This window comes from Topomyia yanbarensis, chromosome 3, assembly GCF_030247195.1.
Source record: "Topomyia yanbarensis strain Yona2022 chromosome 3, ASM3024719v1, whole genome shotgun sequence".
Lineage (NCBI taxonomy): Eukaryota > Metazoa > Arthropoda > Insecta > Diptera > Culicidae > Topomyia > Topomyia yanbarensis.
In genome coordinates, this window is record NC_080672.1 from 105,433,906 (window position 1) to 105,448,762 (window position 14,857).

General features: G+C 37.6%; 1 protein-coding gene across 9 annotated transcripts in view; it reads left to right on the plus strand.

Moving 5' to 3' along the window:
• The window catches only part of LOC131693203 (solute carrier family 12 member 4), a 666,250-nt gene extending 652,229 nt beyond the window's left edge, over positions 1-14,021 (plus strand). For all 9 annotated transcript variants that reach the window (XM_058980844.1, XM_058980846.1, XM_058980845.1 and 6 more), the window contains one exon: positions 484-14,021. In XM_058980844.1, the coding sequence (XP_058836827.1) occupies positions 484-575 (92 nt within the window). In that variant the 3' untranslated portion in view covers positions 576-14,021. The remainder of the gene's footprint in view (positions 1-483) is intronic.
• Positions 14,022-14,857: the final 836 nt, after the last annotated feature.

Consider the following 14,857-nt stretch of genomic DNA (forward strand, 5'->3'; position numbering starts at 1 on the left):
CCGCATAACTTGGAAAATCAGCATTAAAACGTACAAAAATGCCATAACGTATGGCCTGTGTTAAGCCAAAGAGGACCAAGCGCCATTTGGGGGTACCTGCCTAAAAATCGCTGTCGATTCCAATGTAGCATTAGAAACAACTACGTCAATTTATTTCTGAGAACTCAAATAGTAATCGAAAGCAAATGAGTACCCCTAAACTTTCTATGATAATAGTATTATATTGTATTGTATATCGAAACATTGTTTCTCGCAGATATTTTGAATTTTTTTTCTGGCTACGTGCTAGCAGCTACTAATGATGTTTGAATCAATCTACGAAAGTCAGTGAAACTAGAATTAATCCAGTTATTTCTTTAGTCCATTTAGCAGCTACAAAACCACGGACAATCAATTTCGCAACCTTTAGAAAATTATTTTTCTTCAGCTCAATCTAGGCGTCACACTTTTCACGGCATTTCCTTAACTCAAACCCTACCCTAGATATGGAATTCCTGGAAGTTCTGACCGAGGGTCTGGAACGGGTGCTGATGGTACGGGGAGGCGGAAGGGAAGTCATCACCATCTACTCTTAAGAACCTACCGATTTCCCTCCTTGCTCCTTCCGGTCGCTGCGATACGGAGGATCAACAAATATGCTGCACCGGTCAGCACGGTATCAATTACGCTTCTACATCGTCGTCGTCTTCGGTGCCACCGATGTCGCGTCGCCATCGTCGTCGTTGTCATTACACAACAAAAACCCGCAACACACACACATGCATTACGAGTACACGAATTCCACACATACATACACACATAATGGCGAACACAGCCTCTCGCGTACACGAAACTACCAACACATGAATGCGTATGTGACACAAACATTTTTCTACACTCGAAAATGACAAACAGAAAACAGTTAAGAAACCAAAAACAAAAAGATAGTAATTAGAGGCAAACTGTGAAATCTACTAGTTCTAGGTTATAATATCGAAAAAAGCAAACCCTAATGAGAGGATGAGAAGTTCTAGAAGAAACTATCGTAGGAGTACGCATGTATCGCGATAGAGTTTGACAACTGTGAAACAGATTAGATTAAAGAAGAACTAATAACTAGTACGAGTAAACTTCATCCAGAAAGTTGGTGCGAATCAAATTGATATACTTAGTTCTAAGGTTCAGCAAGATGCATAAGAACGCCATTCTTTAAACGAACGAAGACAAGCAAAATAGTGATGTGTTCCGCTTTATTTCATTCAAATTGTTTAGTCCAATTGCGAAGAGCATAGATTATCGTTAAAACTTTTCAAAACCAGTGTCAGCGCAATACATATACTCATCATTGCGACTTTTTGCGATCACTGAAAAATGTCTTCGAAAGGCACGCCGTCGTAACTCAACCATAAATAAAGTAAGGTTTGGCCCCTGAACAACCAGAATATCAACAGCAAAAACGAAAGAATAACAACAATCGGCTAATTACGTTATACTCTTAAGCACGAAAATCAAATAGACAGTCAAACTAAAGAAATCGGACACAACAAAACCAGAACTCAGAAAATGACGCCTTTTATCAGCTCTAATATTTGTGTGTACGAGTAGAAGGAAGAAACATTATTTGCGTTTTCTCACAACAGACAACCCTTCCTCCATGGATTTCGGTCCACATCGGGAAGAGGTATGGGTTTCTTATGCTACGTTCATAGTTTGTAGGCTACACTATCGAGAAACTATCATAGGAAAGCGATAAGTATTAATTTACGCCAATTTGTTTCAACCAAATAGAAATGTTTAGTCAAAATAGTTCAATGATAAGCGCGAGCATAGCGATGCGAATCATATACACACTGTATTTTATTTCTGTGCCAACAGAACGTTTATATTTTATGTGATTATGATTATTTTAGTTTATTGCTCTGTTGAAAGTTGAAATGAAGATCCTGTTGCAGCGGTTTAGCATTTGATTTCTCAGGCTTTCAGTTTGATTTTGTTTAGAGCAGAAAGAACATCCTTTTTTGTTTTGTTTCTAAGGCTGACGAGTGGTACGCTTCGAGTCCGGTACCACATGTCTCCACCGGTCAGTGTTCAGGTGGAATCGTGTATGTAGTGCTTTGTTGGATTTGGAGCTCCGAATGTTGAAGTAATTGATAGAAGACGACCATTCACTAGACCTCTAGACTAACAGGACTACGCCTTGTTGCATAAAACAGTACAAAATCAACCACCACCATCAAGAAGGAAAGCAAAACCAGCGCAACAAAACTGAGAATAGTTAACTAAAGTTAATTACCCATGCAATTGAAGGCAAGTTTTGGAACAGAAGCTTGACAGACCCATATTTACTAGGATCATTTGAAATTTTATCACGTACTTGGTACGGAGTGGAGCGTAGGCAATGCTAGTGTTGTAAATTGTTATACTAGTTTAATATATTTTCTTTTTCGTTTTACAGTGTAAATTCCAACCGAAAGCACATATAGGGACACCGTATTTTTTTTTTGTTTTGTGCGTCTAAACCTGTGAGGTATTCATCATTCATTATTTTTACAGAGGTAAGTTATGATGCATCCATAATTATAATTTTGTTAAAATTTACAAAGCGCAATCCAATGATTGTATTGTTTATAACATTGAGAGCATTGAAAACACTGAATATATCCCGATTTACATCGTCAAAAACGCATTACGGTATCAATATATTGAAAGTTATTTCGTCTAGCACCTTGTTTTCTCACAGGTTTTGCTTGTATTTAGGTAGCTCGATTTTCACAAATTTAATAAGAATCTAGAACTTAGTTCATTTGTCGCTTATGCAAACCACTTTAGGCCTACTCTTGAACACACAAACAGCATACAGAGGTACACAAAACAGAAATATGTATGAAATAGAATATATAGAAAGCGTGGATACATTCTCCGAAAATTAACATGTTTAAGACTGTATTTTTATTTTCAACCAATCTGTTTTACTGATTGTAGTATTTTTTCTTAAGAATGAAACGTAATATTAAGGAAAAATTGTTCTATACAAAAAATTATTGAAAGAACATTTACAAAGCATATTACCGATTGCATCAAAAGTACGTGCCGATCGACGCAAACTGCAGCGGAAATAGCGCGTTAGGGATGATATAGGAAATCCAAAATAATACACTATTTTAGAAACGTTGCAAAACACGGAGCAAATACGATATTATATGAAACTAATCTAAATGTGCTAGGCAGAAAACAAGAACCTATATAATGAAATGATCATTTACTATAATTAATTAAGATCTCTCTTTCACGAATATACGAACTGCCTAAATCTTTTAGCGCAGTTTTATGTATTTGAAAGAAGAAACGACACACTCAAGAAATTAACATAATTTTATTAAAGGTTACTTTAAATGCGAATATTGAAAACGGAACCGTTAGCGGTAGAAATGAAAATTAGAACAGGTTCAACGCGGTGAAAAATAACCTAAGGTTAGATTTAGGGTATAATACTTTTTCAGGTAATTGAATGTATCTGTTAGTAACAATAATTAAAGCCGTTATTATTTGAAGAGATTATTGAACAAATGTTAAGCATGTAAAAAAATTAGGAGAAAGATCCAAAACACAAACAAAACTCTTAAACACCAAAGCATTGATCAAAGAAAAACTCAAGCAACGTAGAATCTAACTTAAGAAATCAGAACAAAAATGTAAGGATGCCGACATGAATGACAAAATCGAACAATCAAAAAAGAGTGTAGAAATGCAGTGCCAGGAGCGGTTGAGTTAACGAAAACTCAATCGATAAAAAAGTTGGATCGTGCAAGTTTTTCTTCGAGCAAGACACTTGTGGTGTTTTGGGAAAATATAGCTCATTTACTGTGAAAATCAAATTTGACAAATACGTATAAAATAATAATAATAATAATAATAATACTAATAATAATTATAAAAGCATTGACACCGGAGTCCGATAAGGTACAGCCAAACCGGAGCAATTATTTTTCAGTTATTATCGTTTCAATTGAACTAAGCATTTTTAACAATAAGGCAGTAGAATCAAAGCCCATAGTAGGCTGAAACCGTTCGCAGTTCATTCTCCACATCTAACTTTTGTTTGTAATTATTTCCCTACGCAATTATGTTGAAGTACTGAAGTCTTGATCCTCTATACGATTCATAAGCATCATTCTTTAAGGATTTAAATTACCAAACGGAAACTTAAAATAATGAAATTTAGGAACAACACACTTTAGATACAGATTCGAAATTGAGTAAGCTGTAGATAAATGAAGAAAAAACTGAATGTTTCAAACCATCATATAGTATAGCAGGTAAGTGCGCGTGGAAGAACATTCTCTTAGTCAAGTAATCTGAAACGATAAGATTTACAGTATAAAAGTCAAGTTTTTAAATTATAGTAAAACACACCTATAGCATGTTACCACTTTTAGAGTAGAACGACACAAAGACATAAGGCGAATCAAATTAATATTTAAAAAAGAACAATGCAGGCGAGAAGAAAATATCTCAAACGGGAAAAGAAAACCAAAAAACAAAAAGAAAATTTTAAAAGCAATAAAAAGAAGTTCTACGAAGATATGAACAAGAAAAAATAGTTAAGATAATAAAACGGGAATGGGTCATTACGTGCACCGCTCAGAAAGGGACGGAAAGTTTCGCATACGGAAGTAGTTAGAGACACTGTACAGTATACCGCTCTCAGTTGGATGTTATATGGTTTTTGGGGATTTAGATTGAGAGCCAGAATAGGGCACGGTTAAAGGCGATCGGGTAATAAAAACAGTACGTTTCCACTGCTTGATGTCTGGTGAATCATTAAACAAGGGGAACAGGGCAACTAACGTGAATCCCGACGCTGGCGGATGGCGAAGGGGATGAAGAAAAAAAACAGATCGTGAGCAGATACGTAACAGCGTTATGAAAGAATACCTCGCAGAGAAACGATTCAAATTATTCGCTGATTTTATTACGTATCTATTTCTAATAGTTCTTGATTTGGATTTTTATTTTCAAGCCAAAATGAAGAATTAGATTTTAAATCTAATCCGCCCAACCAAGGAGCATGCAGGATTTTGCAATAATTGCTCAATTTCTGTGCATCTGTGGATCTTCACATTACACTTTGGAGTGCTATGCTCAAGCAACTTTGGCGGAATGTCAATATCTGCCACCATTTTTTTTCGTTTCACAGAATTATGAGTTTCCCTTAATTAAACCCATAAACAGATTTCAAGTCCACAAGTTGCAGTCTAGTAATTTATCAAAGAATTATCGCTGAACCTCTGGCCCGTCGTTGAACGTCCTTATTGAAACCCAACTTGCCAATAGCCGACAAGCAGTTCAATGGAATTAGCCTGTTAAACAGTACACGGGAGAGTACTAGGCCTATTCATAAACCGTATTACGTTTACGGTGCGTCATTTTCACGGTAACATCAGAATATAAACGTTAAAACGTACATCAACTAAATTTTTTTCTTTCCTTTTTTTTGGCAACACCGCGATCGACGCGTCGGGATTTTTCCCCCTTCCCAGTAAAGTTCATCCGGAAATGAGCCGGGATTCCGGCTGGTCCCAGTTACTATTCCGGCCGGAATACTAGCTGGAACCAGCCGAAATCCCGGCTTATTTCCGGCTGAACTTTACTGGGTTCGAATGAGATGGCGCTGCTTCGGTAGTGTTTAACGTGAATTTAAATGTATGGGAAAGATATTGAAACTTCGGATTTTGGAGAAACCATAATATTGTAGTTGTAAAATGGCTACACATTTGATGCAGAAAAAATATGGGAACAGTCTGTATAAGTTTATTTAGATACTTACTTGAAAATTTTTAAATAAAATCTAAAAAAACTGTTTGCGTCCATACATTTTACCCATCAGTTGCCACCAAGAAAAGTTTAAACTCTTTCTCTCACAACTACCCGGTCAAACCAATCGGAATTTGATTCGGATTCCTGAATGAAGTCAGTATGGATTCCAACTCAAATGCAAAAACCGATTCTGAAACCGATTGAGTCGGAATCGGTTGTTGCATTTGAGTTGGAATCCATGCTAACTCCATTCAGAAATCCGAGCCGGTTCCGGAATGAGTTTAACTGGATCTGTTTCACTCATTTTGACAGCAGATTTCTCACTCATCGCAATCGCAATGGTTTCTCTTAGAATTTCAGCGCAAATGAGCGCAACCGATTCGAAAGCCGGTTAATTCAAAATGGGTTGTTGCATTCGGTTGGAATTCCATCATAAATCAGCCCACATTCCGAATCCCATTTCGGATGTAATTTACTGGAATGAGATTATTTTATGGTGCGGACATCTATGTGTCGTCATGAAGAAGCTCTAGTTTCTTGTGTATTGCCGCAAGATGTTCAAAATATGGAAAAGCGCGCCCTATCATATAACGTAATCACAAACGACATAAACTACTCAATTGCAAAGGTATTTTTTTAGGATTCTTCCGTTTTTGTTTCACGTGAAAGTTTAATCTACTCCAAAACAAGTCGCGAGTGCGCTTCCGGTGGAGTACGTTGCCCCGATGTCCGCTGTCGAGCGCAAACGACGGGTTTCAGGTAACGTCGTTTGTGGAGACAGGAGAGTTTCCAGCAACCTAGACGAATTGATTATCTGCTGGAGTGTACTACTTATTCGCAAAAGTCATGACCAGAGTTAAAAATAAACGAAGCTCTTTTTTGACTGCTGAAAATGAACCTGATGTGACTCGCGGTGAATAGAAAAAATATTCATTCAAATATCCATGTTATTCATTCAGTTGAATATCGTACAATATATTCATTTCGCTAATTATCTAGGAAAATGTTTTCAAATGCCGGTAAAGCATATGAAACAACTATCATCATCGCTTACATTGTGCCTGGGCCTACTTTGATACGTTTGATTCGTTGCTGCACGGTCGCTTCGTGTAATAATCGGAGTCGAATGAAAATCTGCATGGATGAATGGCGGTTTGTTCGTTTGACGTTTTCAGCTGCGTCACTGAATATTGAAAATGAATGCGGCTGAATATGGTCAATTTTCATTCAATGAATTTGAATATTTTTAACTCTGGTCATGACAATGTTTTGTGTTGCTTTACAATGCAACACTAGTGAAAATCAATAAAGTCGTCATGCGGTAGTATTAGTATCAACATGAGCAACGAAGATATCTGTAGCAGTTGTGGTCGTGAAAGTCCGCCTACAAAGAGGAAAAAAGAAAGAACAAGTAGCAAACAAAATCGTACGCGGTAAGCTGGGTATGCTGCGATGGTTGTCTAGAATGGTTCCACACAGTATGTCCGATTGCCAAACTCATCGTACCAGATCTCAAAAACTTCTGGTATTTCTGCCCAATATGTTGGAGGGTAATTTGATTCACAACCCAAATAAACAAGTTCTCCTCCTGACAACACGTTCCACGAGCTGCTGACAAAGCAAATAAACGCTTTATCTGCAGAGCTGCTGAAACTCCGAGTAGGAGCTGAGATCTCTGCACATGGTGCAAGAAACTGCACGAACGTCTTCGTCGAAAATCACCGCGCAAAACATGTTTCTCGAAAACGTTGAACAAAAACGGCTGTTGAAATGTAATGTGATTAAATGGTCGGTTACTCAAATGTTCAGTGTCGGTCGTGTCCTATGCAGTTTTAACATACTATCGTATCACCGACGAACTGACATGACAGAGGCATTCGAAAAGTGTCCCATACCAAATAACGATTGTTTTGCAATGAAGCGATCAATACTGAAACTATGACAGATCGCTTCGCCATGTTTGAATCGGGGCAGGCTTCTCTATAAGTATATTCATATTACAGACGGTGTGCAATTCCCTCAGCTGCGTATGTAGTGGTAATATACATAAAAATAGTATTCAGAACTCATTGAAAATGCATGTATTCTATTACTTTTCTGCTTGTAACGGACAGTTTTGTTAAATAGTGCATGCATAGGATAATACAAAGCTGGAAAGCTCTAGTCTAGGCTACACATACACAGCCAATACATGTAGGGATCCTGGAAAACTGCAAACGTTCGCCTACAATTTTTCTTGTCAATATTAATGTTTATGGCATATATGGTATATGACACAATCACTAAAGCGGTCATGCCAACAGTGCAGCGTACAAAATGAAGATGATCAAAAATTATACATCAATTATTCATTTAATGAAGAATTTAATCAACGAATTATTTTGAACCTTGAATAAGGAAGAAACGTGGACAACCGTACCGACCGTTTCAATTTGATAGGGGTTTGATAAATCATTGGGAGTGACTTGGCTAAAAGATTTAATGTCACTCCTTTGGCCCTAAGTTCTTGGGATGAGACAGAGGGATTTAGTTCTGTCCTGACTAATAAGCCTAGCTTATATCACCTTTGTTCGCTCTGTGAAATAACGAAATAAAAAAATGGCGAAATCGGTTAATTAGTATTAGTGGAGGAATCAAAATAAATCCCATTCCAATTCAACAGAAAGGAATAACAATATGTAATATTATAAATAATACTAGAACGAGCTCACCGATAATGAATACCCGTCGAAGCTGATACAGAACCTGACACATCCGTCACCGCTGCTCCCGTTACGGTGCTGACGGGACTGATTGTAGATCGCCCGTGATCCATCGGTGACCCTGAGTCCTCCTATGGACTCCAGGCGCAAACCCACATTTGCGAGTGAGAAACAAAGAACCACATCCCAAATGTTTGCTTGTTCCACTCGTTCACTTTCACCAAAATACGAGTTCTTGAAAGTGCGGGAAAACTCACGCCAAACTTTGAATTCAGTGGTTGGTCTGTATTCATTAAAGGTGCGACACTTGGTGGTATTTTCCTGATTGGCGAGGTATTAATTTAACAGATTTGCCAATTTTTCGTTCCACCTTGTTGAGCATTTTTGACGAAAATCTTTTTCTTCGAACTGGGTATTTTTGTTGTAATATTTTTTCGGTTTTTGCTTAATGGATTGAATTAAAAGCCCCGCATCGGGAGACGACGGTCCGTAATACCAGAAAAGGATTTTCACTTCTCACCGTTGAGTCTGATTTTGGGTATATGTCACACGCGTCGAAATCTAAAGGGGAAATTTTCGCAAAGGTACTGCGGGGATAGGAATAATGACGGTTTGAGTTTACCGGGTGGCGCAATACAAATTCGATCGTCGAGATTTAATAGATTTTGCAGAGAGCTGAAAAAGACGACTGTTCGCGACGAAGGCGTGACCTACTCCATCAAGTCTGGAAAAACGATCTTCATCATGCTAAAAGAAAGTTTAATCGTTCTAGCATACCTGGTACAACGTCGATACACATTGGTTTTTGCGTACTGTTGTGTTATCGACGAAGACTACCACGCGAATCATTATACAGATGCCGCTAGGTAACAACGTATTTTAATTTAAACAATTAGGACAATATCTGACGCATTTTTTGTTCCATGTGGCACGTTGGTTCGTCGGTGATCGTATATGCCAGCGTAGCCACCTCTTATGAAACACACTCACACTACTACAGCAACATTTACAGATATCTTGAGAGGACTAGCTAAAGTCGTTTACAATTCCACGAACATTAATGCTAAGAGCGCCTCACTCGTAACACCAGAACTACTGGAACCAGATACTGTATTCTTTTTCCGGTATAGCCTGGTGAACCTAATTAGTGCAATGACATGATGAGGAAACAGAACAGGTAGAATTGCTTGCAGCGGGAGAAATCCCCGGCGTAGAGAAAAAAATGTGCGAATTCAGTGGAGTCATCTCGAGGAATAGCATACGCAGCGTTATGGTAATAATCGAGAAGCTGATCAACAATTTTAATACCGGAAACAATGTCTGAAAGTACTCGATTGCTTTCACGAAGAGTCGCTGTCCGAGTTGCCATTCTGCGTGTACAAATCCTTGATGAAGTTAAAGGCTAGATTTTCCAGTCAGAAGACAGTTGGTACGTACGTATGAAGATGAGTGGCTTGATCCTCTTGTTGTTCGCGATCGGTGTCAACGAACTGTCTTCCCAGCAGCGAATAGTACAATCACTGTCGGTCGCATTCTTCGTCTAGTTCTGGTTATTTTTCGTCGGCCTATTTCCGCTACGAGGCCAAACACCAACGCCATGACGTGACGACTCCCACCATCTGGACGAGATATCGACCCATCAACTCATGGACCGGGGACCAACGGCTTTACTTCCCTTCCGAAGGAAGGCGTGACCTCAGATTTTTCTAACCTCAGAAAAATCTCAACGACCTCGACTACGATTGAACCCAGACCAACTGGGGTGAGTGGCGTGCCAGTCGCATTGATCGAAAAATTCTGAACATTGAAGCGATCATACTTTGCCAATCAATTTCAACCTCATTTTAACATTTGTGGACAACCTGCGTAAGAATGTACGGCATGGAACATTACAAGATGACGTCATCTGAGTAAAAATGCTCGAAAAACGACAGTCCAGTGAGCTTGTTTACATGGTGTTAGAATTTAAAAGCAGTTCGAACCAAGTTTCTTGTAATGTATGGAATCGAATAATCGAATAAAGTGCAAGTAAACAAGCTCTCTCAACTGTCAGAAAAGTGAGGTTATACATTTTCATGCAATGTTCTATAACATTTCCAAATTGACGATGCACGAGGAATACTGCAAATATCTCGGCAAATAGGCTTCAATGTCGAATGAGAATGAAATCATGGAAGCGCAAACGTCAAGACCTTTTGTATCTATCAAATGGCCGGAACATCGGAAACAACCTGACGCCCAGAGCTTACCACATCAACCGAAGTGATGGCTGTTGGCAACGAAAACGATACTATGGATGATTTCATTATGATTTGGTAAACAAACTAAAATTTCACAATCAATAGCATACTTTGATCAAGGAGCGGTGCCAGCTTCAATACATTTCGGTAACTCTTATCTGTCAAAATGAAACAGAGAAATATTGGGTAGCGTCATTTGTTTGTTTTGTGAGTGAAAAAGTTGTGCCCTTTGGATAGAATATTAACGTACTTAATTTGTATTTGGTAAAGATGATGAAAACGCCTTCGTCGTTTTAGTCCTAGGAACCTACGGTCATGACAATCATGTTTCCGACTCATGTGATGGTTCTAGGCATAATCTACAGCGAGAAGTATGAAACGACATGATAAAACACTTTGAGACTTTAAACAAATTACAGACACAATAACAAGCAAAATATATTTCTTAAATTTGCTTGTAATCTCTTTCACATTGGAAGATAAAATAATTTTCATCGGCGTAAATTAGCAAGCCACCGTTCACCGGGATGAATGTTGATGATTAGTGCGAATAATAACGGTCCAAGAGTGCTTCCTTGGGGCACACCACCAAAGAACGAAGAAAGCGAGGCAGATTCTCAGACTTAGTTATGTATTACCTGAATAGAATTTAATCAAAAATGTTATCTGAATTCCTTCACGGCAAGTTGAGTTCACAACAGCTGTCGATAGATAGAATAGAATCCTTCTTAGCATGGACAGAAACAGTGAAGCAAATTTTCATTTTCAAATTACAGCTTTCAGTTGAATCTATTATTCACTTTCAAGTTGGCGGAATTTTCATGACGTGGTAAGAGTACACAGGAAATTTACCAGCTTCTGTTTCCCGGGGTTTTTTATCATTCGAAGTAATTTCACCGCAGCAAATCTAACGATGCCTGTCTCAAGTCAATCGTTGAACCATGTGCAAGGTGATCGCTAAAATGAAGACAACAAGCTCAACGGGATCAAATGGAATACCACCAGTTATTCTGAAGAACAGCCCAAGAATGGAAATCTTCATTCATGTTTCCAGTTTTCAACAAAATCAAAACTACCGTGGACATACATTCAGGGGCCGACCCAGGGGGACTTTTTTAAATTGATTTCAATTTTAAATTAGTTTCAAACTCAGTCATTTCAACCCAATTTTTTCACTTATTTTCATTAAATGAGGTTATTACGTATTACGTTTTGTGTTCATTTAAAATCAAAATTTCAGACGCCCCTCGAAAACTGGATGTTTGATTTTAATAGTTTACCATACATAAAACAGTGGACACCAAGTATCAAGACATGCTGTTACTCATTTCGATCGTCTCAACTGTTTCGAACAATGGATCAAAGCGAACTAGACACAAATTATAAAAAAAAACCTGAAGTCATTATTTGTGAGAGTGATCAAGCTTGTGGAAGAAATCATTTAAATTTATTCATTTTCAAGTTCCATCGGCCTCTGTCCGCACTGAGTGCCTATCATTAACGCCAGAAAGGTTACTCCACTACCTGGACCCTAAATATCGGCCCATCAACACATGGACCAGAACCAATGGTTTTATTTTCCTTCCGAAGGAAGACATGAATGATTTCTTTTATCATGGAGATGATGGAGCTATCTAGCTATCCGATCGAAATAATTTTTCATTTGTAAGTTCTATCGACGCACTGCAATCAATATACTTTCAAGGAAACAACTAGCATCATACTTAACTGGAAAATGAACAAATACTGTTCCTTGTCATATCGTTTTATGAATGATGTACTGACACAGCCCATGTCAGAGTGACAGCATTGCTCAAGTCTATGGGTAAGTGTTGAATTCATCCCATTTCGGTGCAAGTATACCTACCAATTCTACCCATTAGAAGAATACCTATAAATAAATCTCTACCCTTTAGTCAGTGCAAAACGCACGATATACAGCATAGTTTTAAATTCACCGATCAAATTGCCCATAAGCCCATTTCAATCTGGATGTTAGCAGCAAACGCAAACTTTAGCCGTAGGTACTTTGAACAGTCGAGCGTAGAAAGGATCATTTTAAGAACAAACATTACAATGGAAACCCGTTGCCAAATAAAGCACTCTTCAAACTACCTAATTACGATATCTACTTTTTGAGCATATAGCAAAACAGTGCAAAAGGAAAATTTGATAAACAACAGAATCAATCATTAGAACAGAATGAACCCATTGGTACCAATCGAATATAAATTTATTCTGTAGCGAACACCGTGTGCATTTGCTATCCAGAAATTCATTTTTTTCTAACAATCAGTAATTCCAAACAATTGGAGAGAAAAAGAAAAAAATTAAACATGTATGTAGATTTTATAATTGCTAGAGTCCAAACTCGAATGGCGCTGTATGTGAAATTCACTCGACCTGACTGCATAGCAAAAAACACAAAGTACACTTACACAGAAACTATCACTTCAGAATTGCCTACTTTTATTGAAGGACAATGAGAAAATATTATTATTGATTGACTTTACATATTTTATCTGTTGTTGTTGATAGTATAATTTGAAGATTTATTGTAGACTTTATTTTTTTAACTAACAGAAGAAAATCATATAAAAAGTCGTCTAACGCTTTGTTGATGTAAGTGAGGTTTATTAGGAGAGCAAAGTTTATGGAATAAAATTAGCGAATTCGAACATTTTCACACGAGTCGCCTCTCAAGAAAAAAGACAGCGACTTAGTCATCTTTGATAGTGTGGTCAAAGAGCACAGTGAGATAGTTTTTTTCCGATTTGATTAAACAAATCTACCCGACACAGTCAACCACAACCTTTAGAACCGCTGCTACCGAAAAAGCAGTGTGAAACGACAGTTAATACTAAACCACCATTACAATTATATTGAATTACAGATGCCGAACAGCAGCCGATCAGTAAGAAAGAAGAACACAACACAACAGAACACGATTTGATAATTGAAAATGGAAGTAAACAAGCAAAAATAACAACAGACGTCAGACACAAAACAAAAAAAAACAATTTATCAGTAACTAAATCGATGTTAGGAAGTCTTTAAATAATTACAACATAAGCTAGCAGATTGAACAGAGCAAAGAACTCAACACCCAGTATTGAATTATTCGCAAGTAAAGAAGTTACTGAAATTAATAGAGTAAATCGATCATTGCATTGGCGAAACACAGCGTACGGATACGGCAAGAATGAAAAACTAAGCAAGGAGGTTTAAGAGCAAAAAAGGATGGAGATAGCAAAATAGGGAAATAAATTGGAATTCAAACAAACCTGTCACTTTACTAAAGCTCAGTGATTATCACCGCCCGTATTGGATTCTGCTTTGAACTCGCGTTCAGAACGTATGTGTTTCAAAATAGTTTTTTTCCATACGTTTATTTGACACGGCATTTGCGAAAGCTTTTTACACCAAAGTTTCTTTTTTTTACATAGCATGTTACAAAAATCCTGAAGACTAATTTTAACTATACTAGTATACTTTGTCTGAAACTAACACTGTACTCACTTTAATGTTTGCTTTTTTTCTTAGATTCTCGTATTTCATAATGATCTTGTATTTTCGTGTGTATTTATTTACATTTGTCTGCTATTGTCTGTACTTAAAACAAAACTGAACATTCTAGGACACTTTAATTGGTGAATGGTTAGTCATGGATGAAAGATGAGGAGATGAATCTAATTCAATTTTGACAGGCGCTGTTTTTAGAAAATGATAGATAAGTTCCATGTATATAGGATCACGATTAGCCAGGATGTCTGTAACAGGAACATATATTGGTTTTACTTGGACTTGTAAAGAATCTACTAATTGTGATCTGGCTTCACGATATTCAGTGCCCGACCAAACAACATGCTCAATGTCGTGGTAACCCTCTCCACAAGCACAATGATTACCCTCTGCGAGCCCAATACGGCGGAGATGCGAATCTAAAGTATAGTGATTGGACATGAGCCTAGACATAATACGGATGAAGTCCCGACTTGCATCCAATCCTCTAAACCATGCCCTCGTTGTTACTTTAGGGATATTTGCGAGGGGCAAGCACTAGCAGGTTTGAGTGCGTCGTATTGAAAATACCAACGTATTTTGAATATAATTAAAGTA